The sequence below is a fragment of the Solanum stenotomum genome, chromosome 2 (assembly GCF_019186545.1).
Source record: "Solanum stenotomum isolate F172 chromosome 2, ASM1918654v1, whole genome shotgun sequence".
NCBI lineage: Eukaryota > Viridiplantae > Streptophyta > Magnoliopsida > Solanales > Solanaceae > Solanum > Solanum stenotomum.
In genome coordinates, this window is record NC_064283.1 from 858,301 (window position 1) to 881,665 (window position 23,365).

Sequence of the window (23,365 nt, forward strand, 5' to 3'; positions counted from 1 at the left end):
GATTGTGATTAGAAAATACGGAATAAATTCATCACATATATAGAACCCAGCAGCACAAACGTATACGCAAACATCAATAAGCACAGGGCACTTAGCCAAACAAATTCCATAATGGAAATCACAAGATTCAAGACCCAACCAAGATAAGACATATCAATATGCATATTCAATTATTAACAGTCATATAAACAGGGTATACTTGTTATTTACAGTCGTGTGATTAGAGAAACTGCCTAATAGAAGCAAGGGAATGTATAACAGTCTAATTTTTACACATCCTTCTATCAGACCTTAAAAAAGCAGAAAGACGTCATCGTTGTCATCATCCATATCAATTTGTCGTCAAAAGATTGAGCCACTCAACATTCCCAATCCATTTAATGGATCATTTTGAACTTCTCCTATTTTGTGCTGGTCTTTAATTTCTGCCCCCGTATTTATCACGGGGCATAAATTGTTTTATTTCCGCATTATAACATCCCACAAGTTATGCAATGCTAGGCATAAGTTCAATTGCTAATGGTGACAATTATAAAACTATAAAAAGATAGCAATTCTAAGGACAATTATAAGATTTAAGATTAGATAATAAAAAGTAATTAAGATACTCATAACTACATAATTGTGGCAATTTCTATGGAATTTCACTGTCAACTTCCTAAATTTTCAACTAAAAAAGAGACAAGCTCATTATGTACATTAACTCGCCAAATATTGACTGATCAAAACTACTTTACCATCTGAAATCATAGGCAATTTTCAAGATTACAATGCTTTCATTAACAAACTCACCTTTCTTCAATGGTCTCTGGTGAGAATTATCAGATGAGTAGACGTTTCAATCATTGATTAAGCACAAAGAGACCAGTTAGAAGGGACTCTGCTCGATGATATCTGTGGCATATTACGAACATTGACATCGAGAGGGAGCATACGATATTCGATATCTAGCTCTCTGAATATCTTAACCATTTCCTCAATTAAAAGAGCTCTCCTTGCCCATCTCTCTCCCATGTCTTGGAAATTCATTGTGTGTGAAATCCATACTGACCACTTTATCCTGTTCAAGTCTTCAACGTCCCTCATCACAACTGAGGGATCTGGATACCAATGATCACTTTTGTTCTGAATATACCTGACAGTACAGAAGCCAAACCATGAATTATTATAACAAAAGAATATTACTCACTTGGTTTCAATTTGTTTGTCTGGTTTTGACTTGGTACGGAGTTTTAGGAATTAAAAGATATTTTTGAATCATGTGGCTTAAGAATGTGATGTGGAAAGTTGAAATTAAAGAGTTGCAAAAAGGAAAGAGACCTCCTTTTTTAGACGAACTCAAAAGGAAAGTAAGACAAACAAATTAAAAGCGGAGTAATTAGTTTCTTGCTTAAGCTGAGAGGCAAGTCAAAAAGGTGTTCTGTTGCGTCTATTTTACCAACAGTAATATTTCCGAAAAAAGAGTAAGGATAGCTGATTTGTGTGTAGACAGACTACTAAGATGAGTGCATTCTTATGTTATCATAAAAAAGCAAGTCAACCACTATAACTCGAGATACGAAAAGGAAACAGCTAAAAAAAAATTAACGGAAGATGAATAGTTGTATATACCTTGTTATTTTCTCTTTCATCAATGCTATTTTTTCCATAGGAGTTGAGATGTGAATGCAGAATTCGATTGCATCTCCCATGTCTGGACTGCGATAGTAGTTACTTATGGGCTTTGTAGATAAGACACTGTTGGGATATGTGATCTTCAGGTTATCAAATCTCAGGAGAACCGTAGTCAATATATTCATCTCTTCTACAATCATCTGAAATACAAACATCAGAAAAGGTCTTTTAATATACAAATCAGAATGTTATCCAATGATCTATATAACTGTGGAAGAATTTCTTACATGAACTCCGTCAATTTCAACACGATCACCTACATCAAATGGGTGCATCACAAATAAGAATATGATTGCCTCGAATGTTGTCTTGGCAGTGTTTCCAAACATGAATACGACCAGAAGAACCTGAGAGCTCATAAAGACCAGGAAATGTGTAGTGGCAACTTTGAGTATAAGAAGCCAGACGACCAGTATGATAACCCCTACTAAGACGTTCAACATGTGATGTAGTTTGTTAACGGCAGTCTTTGTGTCGTTCAAAGACAAAGCAAGAGCTCTCCGTTCTCTAAACGCATTCACCTGAAAGGAATAGAGATCAAAGATAGGAATCACCTAGAAATAGAAATCTTTATGTCCTAATCTTTATTTCACAATCTAACTTTGAGCAATAGTGCTTTCCCCTTTCTGCCCGGTTGCTAAATTTCACAACTCTTAGTTCATTTTTGTTTTACACAGCTGCTCAACTAGAGGCAATTTATTTGGAAACACAACATCTCCAAAATGAACAGTAAAAGTGAATAACCTATGCATATAGGCCAGAATGAATTCAGAAACCGTCTTTTGGTTACACTTTTGAGTTGCATTCATTTTGTTGGAATTTGGAGATAAGAGAAAAATAAGCTTCTCAAAACTCCATAACTAATTTGCAACAAACATTATGCACCAAAAGTAGGAAAAAGAAAAAGAAGGGAATGCATATATGGGGAAAGAGAATATCGAAGAAAATTGGCCATATACCCACCACCCAATTTTTCAACGCGCGTTTACTAATTCCTTTGGCTTCAGTTCCACCTTCAAAGAGCTGCATTGTTTTCAAAGCTTCATCTTCTCTCATAAAACGCATTATATCCTCCAGATAGATGAACCTGATGGCAGCGATAAACAACAAAATAAGTAAATCAATTAGATCCGAAAATTAGATGCCACAGAAAGGTCATAAAAGGTAAAAGTAAAAGGGAATTGTTGGGAATAAGCATGAACATAAAATTAAGCACTTAAAGGGCAGCAAGTTAATGAAACCATACAACAAAATTAGAAGGAAATATCTAGCCAAACATCTAAACTGCACTTCCACTTTATGCTACTTGAAGATTATCAACAAAACAATTAAGCTATGATTTATCTCGTTAAATCAGCAAACAAAATGCTAAATAAGATACAATAAGGAACTTAACTCTTACATCTTAAGGGGTCGTTTGGTTAATGGTTAGAGTTATGCAAGTATTAGTAATGCATAGTCTAGTTATTCATGTACTAGTTATGCAGGGTTTAATTATTCATGTACTTTATTAGTTATTCCATCTTCTAACCTGCATAAAATAATACATAGATTCTCTTATAACTTATCCATGTATTAGTTATGCGGGAGTGTAAATTGGTAAGCAAATGTGATACTTGGTGTGCTAAATTTGATAAGTAGCAACTAACATGCTATCAAACATGGTATTACGTATACTGATTTTAATACGTGTATCAATCACTTTCTACCCGTCAACCAAATGACCCCTAAACATGATACTTACTTTGAGCCAGGCTTCGCCACATTAATAAAAACCTTCTTGGCAGCAATTTTTGCCTGTTTCTCACTTGTGATTTGCACTGCAGCTTCATCATCGCCATTTGACTGCTCAAGCTTCTCATCCAAAGTTGACAGCACACCTTTACGAACAATATTTATCAACCTTTTCATATTCCAAGCTGAAATGTTCTTCTGATTCAGCCTATGTAGATGATCTATAGTTATGCCTCCCTCTTCTTCTTTTTCCTTTCTTGAAGCAGCTCTCGAAAATACAGGACTTCTAGGAGTTGCAGCAGCAGTGGACTTCCGTGGAGTCCCAATCGGTCTCTTTGGAAATATACTGGCCTTGAGATCAGGAGGCAATGTAGCCCCAGCACTCTGAAGCTTCTGCACTTCAGCAATAACCCTCTCCTCCTCCTCTAGCTCCATCTTAATCTCAACCAATGGCGGTCCAGACAACGTCTCAATCACATACTGAGTAAACAAAGCTTCTTGAATCCGATCAAAAAATGCAGTAACATGAAACGACGTAGCCAAAACCTTCACCAACAGTGTCTTCAGCAACCAAATGAATGTTCCCAACAAGAGACACACCCAAATCTGAGACACATACCTTAATACCTTCGTATTCGTAATACTCTCAACCTTCTTATCAAAAATACATTGCCAAGCAATCAAAACAAGACTCAACCAAATGCAACTCTGCACTGAGTTCCTCAATCCATACACAAAATACAACACCCTTTTACGCAACACGAAATTCCTCTCAATAAAGAATACAGCCAATCTAATCCCCCATCCAGAAACCAATCTTCCACAAATCAACACTAAAACCATTAACTCCCATTTCCACAATGCAAGCCCAAATATACTCCTCCCCTTAAATTTTCTAATAGTAAGACTACAAACAAAAGCTGCAATTATCAAAATCAAACTCACCATCTGAAGAACAGAGAATAAATTAAACTTCATTTTCTTATACTCTTCTGGTAAATCCTCATCTGAAAAAGGGTCATCATCTTCAAATTCAGTACTTCTCCCTATAATCCCAGACTTCATAGTAATCTTCTGTGACCTTTGATCTTGCTCAGGTGGGTCCATTAACCTCGATTTTGTTCTAGTAGCAGCTAAAATATTCGATTTTCTCCTAAACGAAGAGCTGGTACTGAGCACAACCTCATCTTGTAAACCCGGTCCAGTACTCAAATTGGACCGCCGGCGAATCGATCCGTTACCGGCAAGGTTCTCATTGAAAGAAACTCGAACTTCCCCCGGCGTATGGACACCGTGGTTGGGGCTTTCTTCCACCCTAGATAACGGAGACGGCTGTGAAAATGGCGATTCCGTTACGAAGTCGAAATCTTTGCTGTTTTCCCTCATGCGTTTCATTGCTGCATCGTTAGAGAAATCGTAGCTGGAATCTCTATATACCTTATTCTGTATACTCTCATCTGTACTGGCATTGTTACTCAACTGGGTTTTCGAAGAAGATGAAGAAGAAGAGAGCTCTGTTTCTTTATAGGTTTTTGGGGTTTCTCTGATATTCGCTTTGACGACTACTTCTTTACCCTCAGTTCCATCCATAGCTTGAGAACCAATACTAGACACACTGGGTATTGAGGTTTCTTTCAATAAATTTTGACGTTCTTCTATTGGATGTGAAGGAGAGTTAGCACGATGAAGATGATGAACTGGAGACAGAGATTTGAAAGACCTCAACTTTTCCATTAAAACAGGGAAAAAAAAGAAAACGGTCAGTACAAACTGGAGTCAGAAACAAATGAATATTTTAATACGGCAATGGCGGTGAGATTAACAGAGCGACAGAGAGAGAATAACACAGTTGAGTTTTTATTGTGTATGAATAAAAAAGAGAGCTTTTTGGTAGAGACAAGAGAGAAAAAGTTGGCAACTTTGAAAATTGGAACGAAACGGAAAGGGAATTGACCGGTGAATCGAGACCGTACAGTTGCGCGAGTAGGGATGCGTGAGGATGCTCACTACTGAGTTTTTTATTACTAGTATCTCTGTTCTGCGATCACGAATTCGAGTCAAGAAAATAGCATTTAATACATAGTATTAAAATAGAATATCAATATGTTTTTCAAATGTTGTATGAACGTAAAATATACTGTATTTCTATAGTTTGATCGTGAATTAAGACATGAAAATTTTAAATTTTTTAAAATAAAATTTAAATATTTAAAAACTATGTAAAAATACTATAAGTTATAATAATTTTTAGAAATATATAAAATAATTACAGTAAAAAATTGATTTATTTAAATATTCTAAAGATATCGCAAACATTTGATACTTATATTAAAAACTCAATTGAATTTCATTTTACATTGAAAAATTCCTTACTTTAAATTAAAATACTCCTTATAATTGATTATTTTTTATATAACAAAATCTTTTTTTGTCACGTAAAAAAAAATGGAAAAGACCATAAATTTGAAAATGGTCAAAAAAAAGTCTAATTTTAGAAAATTAGAATTTGACATCTTTAATTAATAATAAATATATTTATTATTTCCATGTTGAGAGTTGTTAACACTTAACCATATGGACAAAAATCCTTGTACTCGGAGACTCGTCCGTGTGGTCCTTTGTTACTATAAATAAAATAATGTAAAAAAGACATTATTCTTTTTTATAACATTGGTCGCATTAATTCGAACGAAAAAAATCATTTCAACGATTGATATGTTTACCACTGTTTTTGTCGTGTTCCACCTTTTCGATAGAAAATAAAATTACATGAATTTGGATTGATATTTTAAAATATATTTATTTAAATTGAGATGAGAAAATTATAATTTAAAATATTTTTTGTGTTTAAAATATTAAATTTTAATTATAAAAATATTGAGTTAATTTTATCTAATTTAAATCTAGTAGTTAGATTAATTTGCGAGAAGCGAAATATAGCAACTCATTTTGGAAACGGAGGAATTACTTGTTTTTCTTTTAGTTAATTAAAAAACTTGACCATCCATTAAAGTTTTGGGTCTTTTTTTTTTTTTTTGTAGTAACAGAGTATTTTTCTTTGTTATCAACAAAGCTTCAACTTCGAAAAAAAGAAAATAAATGAATTTCATCTATTTAAATTCATCAAGAAAAATGGTTCAAATATACTCAAATATTATTTTATAGTACTCTCAGAATGAAGTTTTGTTATGGATCAAAGAAACAAGATTTTTTTTTAACAACAGAAATAATATTAGATAAAAAATTTAACGAAGAATAAAATCGCTAGTAAAAGAACAAACTTAATTATTATTATTTTTCCCCTTACTCTTTTGAAAATTGATAGACTAACCTATATTATTCAGTCGAAATCACGTACTCTTTCCTTAGGGGAGAAAACAGCTTAACAACAATTTGCAAGCAAAGGTAAGAACTTTTCTTGTTGTTTATTTTTCACCTACCATTTTTTTTGGGACATAATATATACTCCTAGTTTATACGTATTTTAACTATTTTATTGACTATTTGCTATTTTCCATTAGTAATTTAATATAAGTACATGATAATTCTGTCATCAAGGTAAAAACGAATCGAAAATATTATCGAGTGTTTAAGTCCGAAGCTCATTGTTCTAGCCCTAGGACACAAATGATGATATCCTTATTAGCATTTACTTATTTTATGAAAGATTCAAATATCTAAGGATGAAATAGGATAAATTAAAAGAAATGCACAATATAAAATAGTAAAATTGTGTAGAAGTCATAAAGTGTCAATTGACATAAACAAATATTTTTATTCTAGCTACACAATATATTTTTTTAATGGAGTATAATTGACACTCCTCTTTCTAAACAAAATTCCAACTTCATATAAATCTGATTTCAAATTATATTTTAATATCGTATATCCAAATTAATTGTAAATCTTTTTGAAATTAATATCATGCCTAACTAGATTAACGGTGTACATTTTACTTAATTTAAAGGGTACTCTACTTGTTGGTGCAAAGAGACGTAGTAAATGAGATTAGTGATTAGTGGAACAGATTAAACCTATGGCCATGACTCATGCCATTGCTTAATTAACTACTCCAAACTGAGATTAGATTATAATAAAAAAACGTGATAATACCTATTTCGTACAAGCAACAGCAGCTAACTAACAAAGTATGGCATAAGTATTGAATTATTGTGCATCAAATAATAATAAAAAAAAAAGACAAGCGAGACCTACGTGTACATACAAACATTTGTCAACAACCTAATTATTTAGAAGTATTCTAATAATTTAAGAGATGGCATAAAATCATTGGCAGAATGGAGCGATATAATATTGGGTTCACCTAAATTCAATATTTCTAATGTGTAGAGGAGTATCTATATATTTTCTTACAAAACTAAATATAATGGATCTACAACTAAAAATATTAAAGACTAATTCATTAAAATTTAAATTTGAATCTGTTTCTCAAGCTTTGCATAAAACACCACCTAAGTTTAGTTGGAAAATTGCATGTAAGGCAATAATTACGTCAATCTCCATGATATTTTCGGCCATGTGCACTACATTTTGTCCTTTTCGAAATTAATAATGCATTGGATTATTGATGTGTAACTTATCTTTAAAAAAAGGTGTATGGATTAAATGTGATTTTGTTTTATTTTACTTTTAGATTTTGGTTTAGTGGGTTTGTGGGGAGGGGGGGTGGGGGTGGGTTCTTGCTTTGTGGTAAAATGGTAGGTGTTAGATTTGAATGTTTAATTAAAGTTCTAAGAGAATTATATTTTATTTTTTCAAAAAAAAATGGTTTTTTGATTTTGTGAGTGGAGTTTGGCACCAAGAAGAATGAAAATATGATTGATTGTTGTTCTTCTTTTTTTTTTTGGAAAAGAGATCATTACTTATAGAGCTTTAAATACTTGCATGAATAAAATTTTGAGTAATCTAATAAATGAAGTATTAGATTTGTTCTATAAAATCATTGGAAGATATCGTGAGAGTGAAAATTCAAGTTCAGATTAAAATATTTGAATTTTGATATAGTTAAGGCTACAATTTCAAAGTTTGGCCTTGCCAAGGCCATCTTCAATCGTATATAATCGTATATGTATGAATTTTGATCTCATCAAGGCCATCGTCAATCGTATATGTATGAATTTTAATCTCATCAAGGCCACCTTCACTCATATATGTATGAAGTTTGTCGACAAGACTATAGCTTCAATAAAAAATATCTAAACTTGACCTTTTGCAAATTATTATATATCTAAAATCTTATCAAGGTCAAAATTTCAGTTAAACATATTTAAAATTGGATTTTTTTTCAAGTCCCCATCTAGTCATACTAAATTTTAGGTAAAAATGTCTCATGTTTAGCCTTCACAACTCCAGACTTCAAATAAAAATTTTCAAAGTAATACGTAAATTTTTAACTTTAATCACATACTTTTAAAGTTATTCCCAAATCCAAAAGTGGGTATTTGTTCACTTCGTCCAAGAATAATGTTCATTAATTTGCTTGGCTAGTCAAGCATGGGCTAATTTATAGATCTTTGGGCTTCGATTACCGAGGAATAGAGGCTTTATTACACAAATTTGGGCTATATTTCGACTTTTCAGAGGCCCAAACAGGTTTAGCCCATTGCAATATTTGGGCTGTATTGTAGCCCATGACTTTATTATAGGAAAACTCATATGTTAAATGTATTTTAAGTGGATCAATTATTCCCCGGAATCAAATCGACTGCAAATGAGCAAGTATTGTGAAACTTTTTGCGATAATAATAACATACCTAGTATAATCCGATTAATGGAATCTGAGGAGAGTGGTGGATAATAGGTACATAACCTTGTTCTTCGTATCTAGTGAAGGAAGAAGAAGTTGCTTTCGTAGACCCTAGGCAAAAGAGAAAGAAAATAAAAGTAATTGATTCGGCTAATTCATATTTGCGTCATGTCAGATCTACTGGAAACAACGAAAACGCCCCTAAAGTTTGACATCTTAATTTTGTATATATGAGTTGAAATACTTTCAAGATAAGTTGCAAATGTTCAAGACATGTATTGGAATATTGTGGCAGCTTGACCAGAAAATCATGATTTCTAATTTTTATCAAAGTCATGATTCATGAATATTAGCTTTGAACAAATTAATATCTTATTGTTATTTTCAAGACTATCAAAAACAAATTCCATACTATTCTCATTATGCTAACTGCTTACCAAATCAAATTTAGTCATCAATTGAAAGCAGGCAAGACGGTGAATATAATTGTGATAACTTTAAATTTTTTATTAATATTTATTGCGACCAATCCAAAATATCCATATCGACTAAGACCTTATTAACGCAACAAAAAAGACCAAGAGGAAGAAGATAGCCCGTTGGTTGGTTCACATTATCACGTGTTTTTGCTCACTTCTAGAAGAAAGTAAAACACAAATGTACAACTACTATTAAAAAAAATGTATTGAAATCACTTTCAAAATTATTAATTTCATCTTCTAATTGTTGACAGCCTTAGAAATACATTCTTACTTGACTAATTAAACTTAAATACACTCTTAATCATGTCACATGAGTGGGATACACCCCTAAATACTCGTTAAGGTTAGAGGTATTTTCAACATTTTCTCGACTTTTTATTAAGAGTTCTATGCTTCTACGATATCATTACTATGTCATGTGGCAAATCATGAATGCATTTAATTAAGTTTAGTTAGGAGGACAACATAAACATATTCTAGATAAACATAATGTGTTTAATTATGGCACGTCAAAACTGTTACCTACCCCTTTAATTTAGCAAGGTGTGTTTCTTGTGAAAACTAGAAGTTTTCCTCTCTAAACACGATTTGCGTCAGGTGTTTACATCGAATTGTATAGATTTATTATTATTAGCAATTTAGTGAAGTGAAAATACATGTTGGTTAATTATAATTACATTTTAATATTTATATACAAAAATATATTATATACTTAACTTGATATAAATATCGAATACAGTAAATTTTTACCGTCAAATATAATATGTTCATAAAATTATGACACGTAAAACTATTAATTACCTACCCCATTAATTTATCAACATATATTTCTTGTGGAGACTAGAAATTATTCCTTTCAAAAAGACTAATCGCCACATAGTATTCTCACCTACCCCATTAACCTACAAAATGAGGCCAATTTTTTTTTAATATATGACAAAATTCAACCTTTTTTTCAGCAATAATTGTGAACAAGTTGTGATAGGAAGCTTCATATTCACGTGTAGGTCTTAACTAATGTACCAAAATGTCATGCGACAGTTCGGTCCAATTACAAAATAACATTCGAGTATAATTGTTTGGTTGAAGTAATTAGGAAAAATTAATTAGTTTGTATACAAATAATTGTAAAATTAATATTGGGTTGGAGAGATGATTAGGAAAAAATAATTAAAAACAACTTATGTGGTATTTCGTTGGTCGTATGAGAAAAAAGTAATACTCATGTAGTTGACTGCAACATTTGATTGGTGGAACTAAATAATACTCACGGTAAATTATCTAATATAATGAAAGTTTTGGAACAATGATATATAAAGTTATCTTTATGTGTGTTTTATAAGTTATAGATTCAGCGTGAAATTAATCATTGATACTGAAATTAGGAGGCTTATAGACTGACTATATTATACCCTTTTGTATTGCGACTCTTTAACAAGATACGTATATAAAAATAGATAAAAGCATAATATTTGAATGAATCTCTTCCCAACACTTAGTTGCTCTTGATTCCTTTTTATACATACATATATTAGTGATTTTTTAACAAACTGCATAGTTTTGTCCATCAAAATTCGGAGCGATTCAATTCTTTGTATGAAGAAAAAATTGAAAAAGGACCATGCTATGACCTGCTACTTTATTGGAACCACGTTAATGTGGACCCTCCACAAATAATTCAACATAAAAAGGCCAATTCAAATTTCTAATTTTCTAATTATATTCTCGTACACTTACCTAATTTGCTTGCATGTGAAATAGTTAGGTCTGTTTAGTCATCCAAAGACATTTGTAAAATTATATTATAATTAAATGACACTCATATTTATCCCCACGTCTAACACGACATTATTTAGAGAAATTTGTATATATTTTCTATTAAAATCCAAATAGCAAAAAAACAAAAAAAAAATTGAATAAACAAAAAGAACTTACTTGTAAGGCTTGTGATGTAATGAAATATTAGGACGAGTTTGACTTTTATAGCATAATTTTATACACTTTATTTTACACAAGCAATTGATTATATGATGACATGTGTTTAAGTACAACAAGAATATACGCAATATAGTTTTGCAAAGGAGGGTGGTGTATATATATAGTCTTATATTCTATCTTAAGAAAGAAAATGGTTTGTTTTTGATAAATTTTCAGTTCAAATAAAGCAATGTAATAAGATCAAGTATAGCAAGAACATATAATAGTCACAAAGAAGACATGCTAAAAATAAAAAATAAAAATCGAATACAATAGCAACAACAAATAATATAGTAGCCAACAATAGCTACAAACATGAAAAAATAATTGTATACATTGAATTTATTTTATTGTTATAATTGCTTCTTCACTAATTTATTACAAAATCTTTGTTGCATAGATTACCAATAAAAAAAATTAAAAAATCTTTGTTGCATATAACTCGAGAATAAATTAAAGCAGTGTCACTTGATGCTAACGCTTTTTATGTTTTAATATGTGGACATATAATTTGTCTAGTTTCCATTCTACTACATCTTATTTATATTTTATATATAGTTGTATTTTGTCTTGTTAGCAAACTAAATTTATCTCAACAATATTCGACATTTTAAAATAAAAAAAGAGTTATTTTACTTTTACCCTTATTTTCTATGAACGAAATATTAGTTAGGTGAGATGTTCAATGAAAACTATATAAAACGATAATTATATATACTTGGATGATATATTATAAGGAAAACATTATGCACACTATCTATTTTTGTGAGACTGTAAAAATAATCTGACAAATTAGGTCATGTAGCAATAATATGATAATGTGCAATTCTTTTATTTTACTATTTAGTAAATCAGATCTAGCATGCAATAATAAAAAATAAAAAAAAATAAAAAAAAACCACAAGCCAAATTTGATCAAAGCCAAAGGGGTTGTTGACTTGTTGGTACATTTGGTAAATGGTTGGTGAGACTTGAAAAAGTTGACTGTTGGAAACCTTGAAAAGGGGTGTATATGTATTTGTTTTTTGGTTTCACGTGGTATTTGATCTCCTTACTTTTTTATCTGATATTGAATTCCAACTAAATTTAAATTTACGTTAGAAAATTCTATATGGAGAGTAAAATACTCCCTGATAAAAATGACTTTGTATCCAAAGAGATTCATGACGTTTATTATGGGCACCATACTTAGTCCTTCTTAATAGTAGGAGTTTACTTAGTAATTTCCAAAACTTCTTTATTGTAGCTTTCTTACAGTAAAATTTGTTTGTTTTTATATGTATTTTGTAAAAGAAATTATATTTTAAGAAGTAGTTTTGACTAATTCATATGACTTTTTTTAAATATTTAATAATCATATTTTATTTGATCAATATTTTTTAAAATGTACTTTTACATATAATTGAAATATATATGTGTTAAATTATTAATAAGGAATTATTTGGTCATAAATTTATGATAAGATTTTTATCTTAAAAAAAACAATTTTCTACTAATACTTCATTAAAAAAACAATAACATGAATTTGTAACTTTTTCCTGCTAAAACTTATTTCTAGTGTTACTGAAAAATATATATTTTATTGTTGGCCCGATATATTAAATCTTATAAATACTTCTTTAAATTTTTTTTTAAAAAAAGCTTAGTTAAACAGAATATATTCATTAACGACAACAAAGTGCCTTGAGACCACCAAGATTCACATTTTTCATGTGCTCGTTTCATTATTTACCTCGAGATCTGAAATTGAAAAAACGAATTAGAATAAAGTTGAAAGACTCGCTACCACAAATCAATCATGCATTATCTCTTTTAAATAGAAAAGTATATTTTTGTTGACTTTTTATCATATAAATAGGAGTCAATATGTGTAAAATAACGCTAATATTATTAAATATTTATCAAATAAAGAAATATGCTATTTTATTTTCGACTAGTTAAAAAGAAAAGTGTGTTATCATATAAATTTAGGATAGAAAGAGTATTTAATGAAATTTTGAATATATATAAATTATTATGATTAAGTTTAGAGTAATATATTCAAACACGCAACATGTATATATTGACTTGACATAACACTCTATAAGAACAAATTTTTATTGCCCAAATACTTTGAGTTGGGAGAGTGAACTCTTTGAGTGTGACCTCATAATAACTAGAAGTTTTACATGCAATAATTTGAGAGTTAAGTCTTTGTTGATAAGGGGCGTTAAACTTCTTCATAATTGATTTATGATGTAAATCGAGGTAGTCGGTTGTAATTTCTTATAATTGGATAAATCTACAAGGAATACAAATTAGTCAAGATTCTAAATAACATATTTTCTTATATGGTGTGAATATAAATTAGTTGACTATTAGTCGTAAATATACTAGAAGGTTGGACCAATAATCGTAATTGTGAAAGAGAAGATAAATTAATAGACAAATTTAATAGTATTAGTGTTATGTACCAAGTGAAATTACAAGCACTAGATTGCAACTTTAATTCTGTATAAACCACACAATAACAACAACAACAACAATAATAATAATAATAATAATAATAATAATAATAATAATAATGAGAAAATCTATACATTCTATACTTTAAATCAAGCAATTTGATGTTGAATGTCATTTATTATAATACAAGTTTATTAATATGATAAATAGTAGACATCAATTTAAAAAAAAATACAATTTATTGCAAATACATTATACAAATAATAATAATAATAATAATGAGAAAATCTATACATTCTATACTTTAAATCAAGCAATTTGATGTTGAATGTCATTTATTATAATACAAGTTTATTAATATGATAAATAGTAGACATCAATTTTAAAAAAAATACAATTTATTGCAAATACATTATACAAATGATTATTTATTAAGTCGATATAAAGGGATAAATATAAATTTTTCACTTTTAATTAAAAAATTCAGTTTGAATAATGTAAAAAAAATAATCCAACAGGAATCACTTTCTCCGGCTGATATTTACACCCAAAAGAATAATTGGAATCTAGCATATAATATGACAATTTGGACTTTGCTATGTTTTTATTTTGTGGTCCTATAATATGTACTAACGAATTGTTTGGAAGTTGGCTTGCAGTTGAATTACGCAAGTATATATTCTCTATATATAACATTATGTTTAGTACTGATTACGACGTAAATTACTAATATATAAAATTAATACAATATTTAATTTATAATTTAAAAATTTTCGTAACTACAATAAACATATAAGTAATAAGAAAATTTATGTATTTGATATAATAGAAAAAAGAAACCATGCAATATAGATTTGATTTGAATTGACATACCAAAAAGTACACACTTTATGATTTTATTAATATAAATGGTAATTAATTAAATTTAATTTCGTTGACCACCTACCCCTTTAACAACTATTTTTTTTTCCTTAAAATAAATAAAATAAAATAATAAATTACATATTTTTCTCTCTTTTTTTCCTCTATATATTATGGTTAACATTATTTGAGGTTTCTCCGTCTCAAAGGGAACAGAGAAAAACACACAAAATATATTTCGGTCCCTATTTTCTTTGCTTCCCTTTGATTCCTTCTTCTCTTTGGATGGCCGGCCAAACAGTCATTGTTTCCGGTTTGAATCCGGCGGCCATTCTTCAGTCCACAATCGGCGGAGCTCCGGTTGTAGCAGCGGCGGAGAACGGCCATACCAGAAAAGTTGTTCCTCTGTCAAAAGATGCCCTTCAGGATTTCATGGTTTCAATCATAACCCAGAAATTACAGGACGATAAACAACCCTTTTATGTTCTAGATTTGGGTGAAGTTGTTTCCCTTATGGAACAATGGAACTCTGCTTTACCAAATATTCGTCCGTTTTATGCTGTGAAATGTAACCCTGAACCTTCATTTCTCTCCATGTTGTCTGCTATGGGTTCCAATTTTGATTGTGCTAGCCGTGCTGAAATTGAGTATGTTTTGTCTCTTGGTATCTCGCCGGACCGGATTGTTTTTGCTAACCCTTGTAAGCCGGAATCCGATATCATTTTCGCCGAGAAAATTGGGGTTAATCTCACAACTTACGATTCCGAGGATGAAGTTTACAAGATCCGTAAACATCACCCGAAATGCGAGCTTTTGCTTCGAATCAAACCCATGCACGACGGCAACGCCAGATGCCCAATGGGTCCAAAATACGGCGCATTACCGGAAGAAATCGAGCCGCTCCTCCGTACAGCTCAAGCCGCTAGACTCACCGTCTCCGGCGTTTCCTTCCATATCGGCAGCGGAGACGCCGATTCCAACGCTTATCTAGGAGCCATAGCCGCAGCGAAACAAGTTTTCGAAACAGCAACTCAACTCGGAATGCCAAAAATGACGGTACTCGACGTCGGCGGCGGATTTACCTCCGGCCACCAATTCACCTCCGCTGCTCCCGCCGTGAAATCAGCTCTGGAAACCCACTTCCAGAACTCCCCGGAGCTAACAATCATCGCTGAACCGGGTCGTTTCTTCGCAGAAACGGCGTTCACTTTAGCAACAACCATCATCGGCAAAAGAGTCAGAGGTGAATTAAAAGAATACTGGATCAACGATGGGTTATACGGATCGATGAATTGTGTACTTTACGACCATGCTACGGTGACGGCGACGCCATTAGCGTGCATGTCGAATCGTAACAACCTCAACTGCGGGGGCTCGAAAACGTTTCCGTCGACTGTATTCGGGCCCACCTGTGATGCACTCGATACCGTGTTAAGGGATTACCAGTTACCGGAGCTACAGGTTAATGACTGGCTGGTTTTTCCTAATATGGGTGCTTATACAAAAGCTGCTGGATCAAATTTTAATGGATTTAATACATCCGCCATTGTTACTCACCTTGCTTATGCTTATCCAAGCTAATGAATGATTAATTAGGCTTAAATTAGCATGGTGGTTGTAATTTTATTTTTTTCTTCTAATTTTGTCGTTGTTTGGTAATTTATTTGCCAATCAGCATGTAGTTTCTTTTTTGTCTCATAAGAAAAGCAAGGATTTGCCAATTGGATTTGCTTGTAGTTATATTTTATGTCTAAATAATCCAATTTCATCTATTTAATTTTATGTTCGAATGATTAATATCAACTTAAATTCATGATATATCAAAATGAGTGGTCGTGCAATGGTAAGGCTATTTCACTCTTAATGAGAGTTTTGAGTTTGAATATGGATATGAAAAAAATTCAATTGGGAGTGCAGCCACCAAATAGACACGATCTGAATTTATTTGGGACTCTTACGTAGACTCCAAACACTAGGTAGAAAAATGAAAAAAAGAGAAGTTAAATTCATGATATTAATTTCAAAGAATTAAAAAAAAATTATATAAATTTCAAAGTTATATTTAATCCACTCCCCCAAAATTTGTATATGAAATCCTTGCTTGAAATTTCTCAAATTAAACTCATAAGAATTCAAAATATTAAAAAATGAATCAAAAAATAAGACTATTTATACTCGATAAGCATTTTTTCCCGCGTTATAGACCATGCATCACCGCCCATCAATTGCGCAAGTAGGCAATGTGATTTGGATATGCCCATCACACAAAATATGATAGAAAGTATATTTTTGGGTCGATACAACAAACATAGTAAAACTAAAACTATTCGTATATATTAGTTTATGATTTACAATTTATGAAGGATATATTATATTCTCTCATGAAATGAATCTTGAGACTCAATAAAAGAGCAAGTTGAACTCGAGGTACATTGATTCTTTTGAACTCTTCAAAAGAACTGAAATTGTGGAATTAGTCTTACCACTTGCTCTATCACAATTCATTTAGTTTTCCATGTTTCGAAAATATTCTTTGAGATTCAAACTATATTATTCAACATAATGTATATATTGAACACATACTTGTAATTTTCACTACATTCCCTTCATTTTTTTAATGATTATATTTTTATGTGATCATAAAAGCATGTACTTTAATAATAAATAAAAAAGGTTGAAATAAAAAGATTATGGAGTAAAAATAAAAATTATATTGAAGTCCGATTATATTTATATTGAGCTAATAATGCTGGGAGACAAAGAAGGTGAGATTCCCTCCTAAATTATTGGAAGAAACTACCTATCTAAATGACGACGAATCCAATGAATAAAGCGAACCCTACTTTAAATTTATATATTCTTATAATATCTGTCATTTCTACAACAACCACAAATTAAATATTCATCACTTTATTAAAACTCAAGAAAATATTCTTTCTATCTAGTTTCACCTTTCCTATTTCGAAAAGATGCAGCTCATAAACATATTTTTGGTCTCAATTTATACGGTATTATTTTGAGAATCAAAATTGTTAGTTTTGACCATAATTTATATATATATATATATTAAAGTTGTTAAAAAAATTGATTTGTTCGATATGAATTAAGATGGAGGGATTGACATTTTATGATTTTCTAGATATAAAAGCTCAAAATGCAATAAAAAGTAATAGAAGGAATAACATTTATTATTTCACCATAGGAAAAACAAGAATTTACTATACTTTTAACATCTAAGTATGTTAATTTAGCTTTTACTTATAATTTAATCTAATTCAATTTAATTTTGAAATTGACAAAGTCAATTGTTGATAAATGAGTATTAAATAAATGATGAGTCATGGAGTATATATATATATCAAGAAAAAAATGTGTGTGCTATGTATCACGTTATTTTATTAAGATGAACAGTAAAAATAGACGAATTGAGAGAATTGACATGTTCAGATAATTATTAAGAAAGACCATTAATAAAGAATGAACAACGTTTTCTTTTTAAATTTTATTTGACACATTCTAATCATGTTAATTACGTTAGTGGAAAACCAACATTTTGATTTTCTTTCATCATCAAATACTAATCCTTTTAAAACTATATTAATTTCTTTTTGAAATCTACGGTGAATCATGATTGGACTTGGTGATATCATATAGCAGTATATCTTCTTGTACACTAATATTTCATCAAACTATTTTATACGATTATTATTTTATTATAACACATACAAAAAAGTAGGTACATAATTAAATGTTTGTTCATAATACATCATGGTGGTCTTTTTTTAAATAAAAAAATCTACTACCAATGAGAAGAATACACAATAGAGAAAGATTAAATATAAAATTTGGGAGGGTATGGTTGTTCTTTCTCATTTCGAATAGAATAAAAGGGGCAAGTGAATGGTCAAATTGATATTAATTTAAAATTAAGCATGAACGGTATATAGTGTCAAAGAATAGTTTAATTAAGATAAGAATTATTAAAAACTTTAAATGAGTAGCTTCATTTTCCAAATCTTTAACAGAGATTTGATTCTTGATCTCATGATAGGGGCTTAATTATATTAGAGATTTGATTATCAACATCGTAAGGTGATAACTTATTTCAACGAATAGGTCATATTGAGTCATTTTTTAAGAACAATAGTTACTTAGATCTTGAATCTATACATTCTAAAAGGAAGGATGGCGAAAATTCTTCATTATCAATGGAATTCCAATGTTCTCTTTGATAAAACAAAAGATCATTTTATCAATCAATTATATCTGATGCATTTTTGCTTGTACATATAAACAATAAACAACAAACAAAAATAGATCTGGTGTAACTCTACGAGTGAGATTTGGAAAGGGATCGTACTATAATATTTATGAAAATACAGTATGTATGCCATTTAAGATCAAATGTGAATATCTATAGTATATACACTTGCATCATTTAAAAGGAAATGAACATTTCACTAACAGATACATAACTGGTCCAAGCCTTTTCTATTGAAGTCCAGTTCTATGTGGGCTTGGGCCCAAAATGTGGAAATTTTCCTAAAGAAGTCAAGTTGTTTCCACATAATTATGATTAATGACATAATTAAGGAAGTTCCAACTAACAATTGGTAGAGTTTAGCTTATGTTCAGTGTACTGCGCCTTTAAATATCTAATCATGCACTCATGGCTTTAACGAGGCTATCGTGTATGTAATCTTATCCTAATCTTATGAAAGTAGAGAGTCTATTTTCAATAGCCACTTAATTAAAACAAATACATTAGCAAAAAATTCATGCTAGAAACAATGAAAAAAAGAACCTGTCATATGAAAAATGTAAGATTGAAAAACAAATGTATCCTCTTAAAGGAGTAGTATTACGATTTTATTTTTAAATTGGAGGCAGGAGAAGAGAAAATAGAGAAGAGAATTATATGGTGAAATCGAACCCTTACCAACAAACAACTACAAATCTAGAGAGACAAAAAGTTATTCACCCGAACCCTTAAACTAAATATTTATATATATGCAAAAGATTAAATCAACGATCCAAGACATTCAAATTATAACCAAACATCCGAGATTTAATTCTTACTAACGCTATATAAATAACCAATCAACTGAGTTACTAACGTGTCCTAACCGTCTTTTGTACCACAAAAGGAATTTTGTTCAAGACAGCAAGAGATTTTACACGGTAAAATGGGCAAAGGCAACCGTATATATATATTGAGTCTCAATTTTTTCTTTGTTTCATCTTCCTTACATTACAAAGTCAATAAAAATCTGCAAAGCTTCACTGATAACCATGGAAACTTTGACATCTTCTGCCACAACTGCCCCTTCTCTATCCGTTTTTGCTCCTAAATCAAAACATCTTTCCTCTCGTAAATTTGTCAAGTTTTCAGTTTCACGCAAAAGTATGGAGTATTCAATCATTTTTCTCATAGTTTTTTTCAAGCATTTATTGATTCTAATGCTAATCTTTTTGTTTTTTCAGATAATGGAAATGAACCCGATCTTCAATCTGACGGAAATGAAGGCACAAGTATCGTTCCCATCTTCAACAATCCTACTCTCTCCAAGGTATTTTTGATTGATCGAGCATAAAGTTGATATTTTTCTTTGATTTGATTGTTGTGTTTCCATGATATTATGGTGATTTTTGAGGTTTTGATTTGTGGGTCTGTTCTGTCTCGAGGTATTTTTGATTCATTGACCTCAAAGTTCAATTTTTTTTTTATTTGATTGTTAGGTTTCCATAAAATTATGGTGATTTTGAGGTTTTCATTTGTGGGTCTACTTTATTTAGGGGTATTTTTGAATAATCAACCTCGAAGTTGCTTAAATTTTATTTTCTTTGATTTTATTGTTGGGTTCTGACGAATTTTGATTGATTTTGGGGTTTTGACTGGCAGGTTTACTTATTTAAGGTAATTCTGAAACATCACATCTCGAATAGACTTTGGTTTCATTGATTGAATTGTTGGGTTTCCTCAAAAATATGGTGAATTTGGGGTTCTGATTGATGGGTGCAACAGTAGTTTTGATTTTTCACTTTAAAGTTGGTTTCGTTCTTTGGTTTAATTGTTGAGTTTTCCAGGAAGTTGTGGTGATTTGGGATTCTAGTTGGTGGATTGTGCTGGATTTTGAGTTATCATCCTCAATATTGAGTTCTTTCTTCGTTTAAATTGTTGGTTGTTAACTATATTGGGGTGAATTTGGGGTTCTGATCAGTGTGTCTTTTGGGGATTTTTACCAGGATGCAGCTATGGGTTTGGTCCTTAGTGCAGCTAATGTAAGAGGCTGGACTACTGGCTCGGGTATGGAGGGGCCACCTGTGCCTGCTGGTTCTGATTCTGAATCCAATACTGACCAAATTTCCACCTTCCCTTGGTCTCTCTTTACTAAATCTCCACGAAGGCGTATGCGTGTGGCCTTTACTTGCAACGTCTGTGGCCAACGAACTACTCGTGCCATCAATCCTCATGCCTATACTGATGGCACTGTTTTTGTCCAGGTACTTTACTAACAAGAACCTTACAAGTTACATTGGTTGATGAAAGAATGAATTAGTGACCCTTTCTTATGTAGCTTATTATTTTATATGTTTATTGAAAAATAGAAGACAAATGCTACCCTTAGAAGTAAGAAAGGATCTTTCTAGAAAAAAGTAATGAGGACTTGGTAAGGAACTTTCTAGAGAAAAGTAAAGAGGACTTGTTTCCTAGGGATGCAATTTTACCCTAATCAACCAAATTTATTGAGAAATATAACTTTTTAGGGCGAGGGATCGAATGAGATTTTGAATCATCGCATTGGTCTTATATATTTCAATATCGAGGTTGAGACCAAAGATTTACATTTGTTGATAAACTCTCCGGGGGTTGGGTAATAGCTGGGGTGGCTATTTATAATATTATGTAATTTGTGCGACAAAATGTCCATACAATATGCCTGGGACTTGCCGCTTTAATGGAATCTCTTATCTTTGTTGGAGGATAAACTGCCAAATGCTTACCATTCTCTCCTGCTTGGCATATAAGCTAATTTACTTGGTTTCTTGTTTTGGCAGTGTTGTGGATGCAATGTATTTCACAAGCTTGTGGATAATTTGAACCTGTTTCATGAGATGAAATGCTACGTGAGTCCCGACTTCAATCCAAGTCCAGACAATGATATTGGCTTCAAGTATTTTGATATGGATGATGACAGCGATGACGTCTTTCCACTTTTTTAAGGTCTGATAGAAGGATGTGTAAAAATTAGAGTGTTATACATTCCCTTGCTTCTATTAGGCAGTTTCTCTAATCACATGACTGTAAATAACAAGTATACCCTGTTTATATGAGTTATGACTGTTAATAATTGAATATGCATATTGGTATGTCTTATCTTGGTTGGGTCTTGAATCTTGTGATTTCCATTATGGAATTTGTTTGGATAAGTGCCTGTGCTTATTGATGTTTGCGTATACGTTTGTGCTGCTGGGTTCTATGTATGTGATGAATTTATTCAATATTTTCTAATCACAATCTCACTGAAGGATATCCTCTCTATGCTGCTTCATTTGGGGCTAGGATGTCAAAATGCCAACCACTTTTTCGTTTTTGTTTTCATGTGCTTACTAACTCGGCAAATTCCTTTTTATTTTCATATTTTTATACACTATGGTTGGTTTGGGTTAATAAGGTGGTCCATAGGGGGGAAGTAACAGAGATGGTTACTTCAGTGCCCCTATAAGAGTCAGAAATGAGATAAACTAGCTCCATGATATCTTCAGTGCCCTTCCTAAACTAGATTGTTCCTACCCCTTTCTTCCCCTTTGGCTTTATTGAACAAAGCAAAGAGTTTTTGCACCCCTGTACTATCATGCCAGAGTTTATGTTTTTTTGCTGGTTCATCTTGACATTATATGCCTGTTGTGAACTTGGGAAATCGAGTAGTAACTTGGTTGGAATGAAAAGCAGCTCTAGATTCAAGGGCTGTCAACCTTTTGAGCTGGAATTTATTGTTTTACTTTTACAAGCAAGCCAGTGAGCATGACGGGCGATGCGATGTAAGCCAGTTGGTTATATTAGGGAATCTTTTGGATAAGCTACTTATCCAGAATGGAACCTTGCTTGATTTTGGTTTTGATTGAAGGAAGTGTGTTGCTGGCACTTCATTTGAAGGTCAAATAGTGGCTTTTCCTACTTACCACTTAGGTGACTTGGCCTGACGTTTAGGGGCGGATCTAAATGGGAACCTAGGGGTTCATCAAGTGAACACAGTAGCTTCTGCACAAGCTCTCTATATGTATTATGATTTCACTAGATATCGATAAATATTTGAATGTGGACCCAACTATTATTGTATATTAACTTGAGGACATTGTAGGAACTCACAAACTTAAACTTGAATTCGCCTCTGCAGTGAGGTTAATGGTCCTTTGCACTAAG

General features: G+C 31.4%; 3 protein-coding genes across 3 annotated transcripts; 2 read left to right on the top strand and 1 right to left on the bottom strand.

Moving 5' to 3' along the window:
- Positions 1-144: 144 nt before the first annotated feature.
- Positions 145-5,350, bottom strand: LOC125854915 (mechanosensitive ion channel protein 8-like). Its single transcript, XM_049534516.1, has 5 exons — positions 3,419-5,350; positions 2,638-2,761; positions 1,902-2,195; positions 1,612-1,814; positions 145-1,135 (listed from the first exon to the last, which is right to left on the bottom strand). Exons 1-5 carry the CDS (start codon positions 5,140-5,142, stop codon positions 850-852), a joined length of 2,631 nt encoding a protein of 876 aa, XP_049390473.1. The 5' UTR covers positions 5,143-5,350; the 3' UTR covers positions 145-849.
- Positions 5,351-15,107: 9,757 nt separating this feature from the next.
- Positions 15,108-16,712, top strand: LOC125854385 (ornithine decarboxylase). Its single transcript, XM_049533916.1, has one exon. It carries the CDS (start codon positions 15,226-15,228, stop codon positions 16,519-16,521), a length of 1,296 nt encoding a protein of 431 aa, XP_049389873.1. The 5' UTR covers positions 15,108-15,225; the 3' UTR covers positions 16,522-16,712.
- Positions 16,713-20,174: 3,462 nt separating this feature from the next.
- Positions 20,175-22,275, top strand: LOC125854408 (uncharacterized). The gene is made up of 4 exons (XM_049533942.1): positions 20,175-20,344; positions 20,425-20,510; positions 21,187-21,444; positions 22,000-22,275. The coding sequence occupies exons 1-4, from the start codon at positions 20,233-20,235 to the stop codon at positions 22,162-22,164; spliced, it is 621 nt and encodes a 206-aa protein (XP_049389899.1). The 5' UTR covers positions 20,175-20,232; the 3' UTR covers positions 22,165-22,275.
- Positions 22,276-23,365: the final 1,090 nt, after the last annotated feature.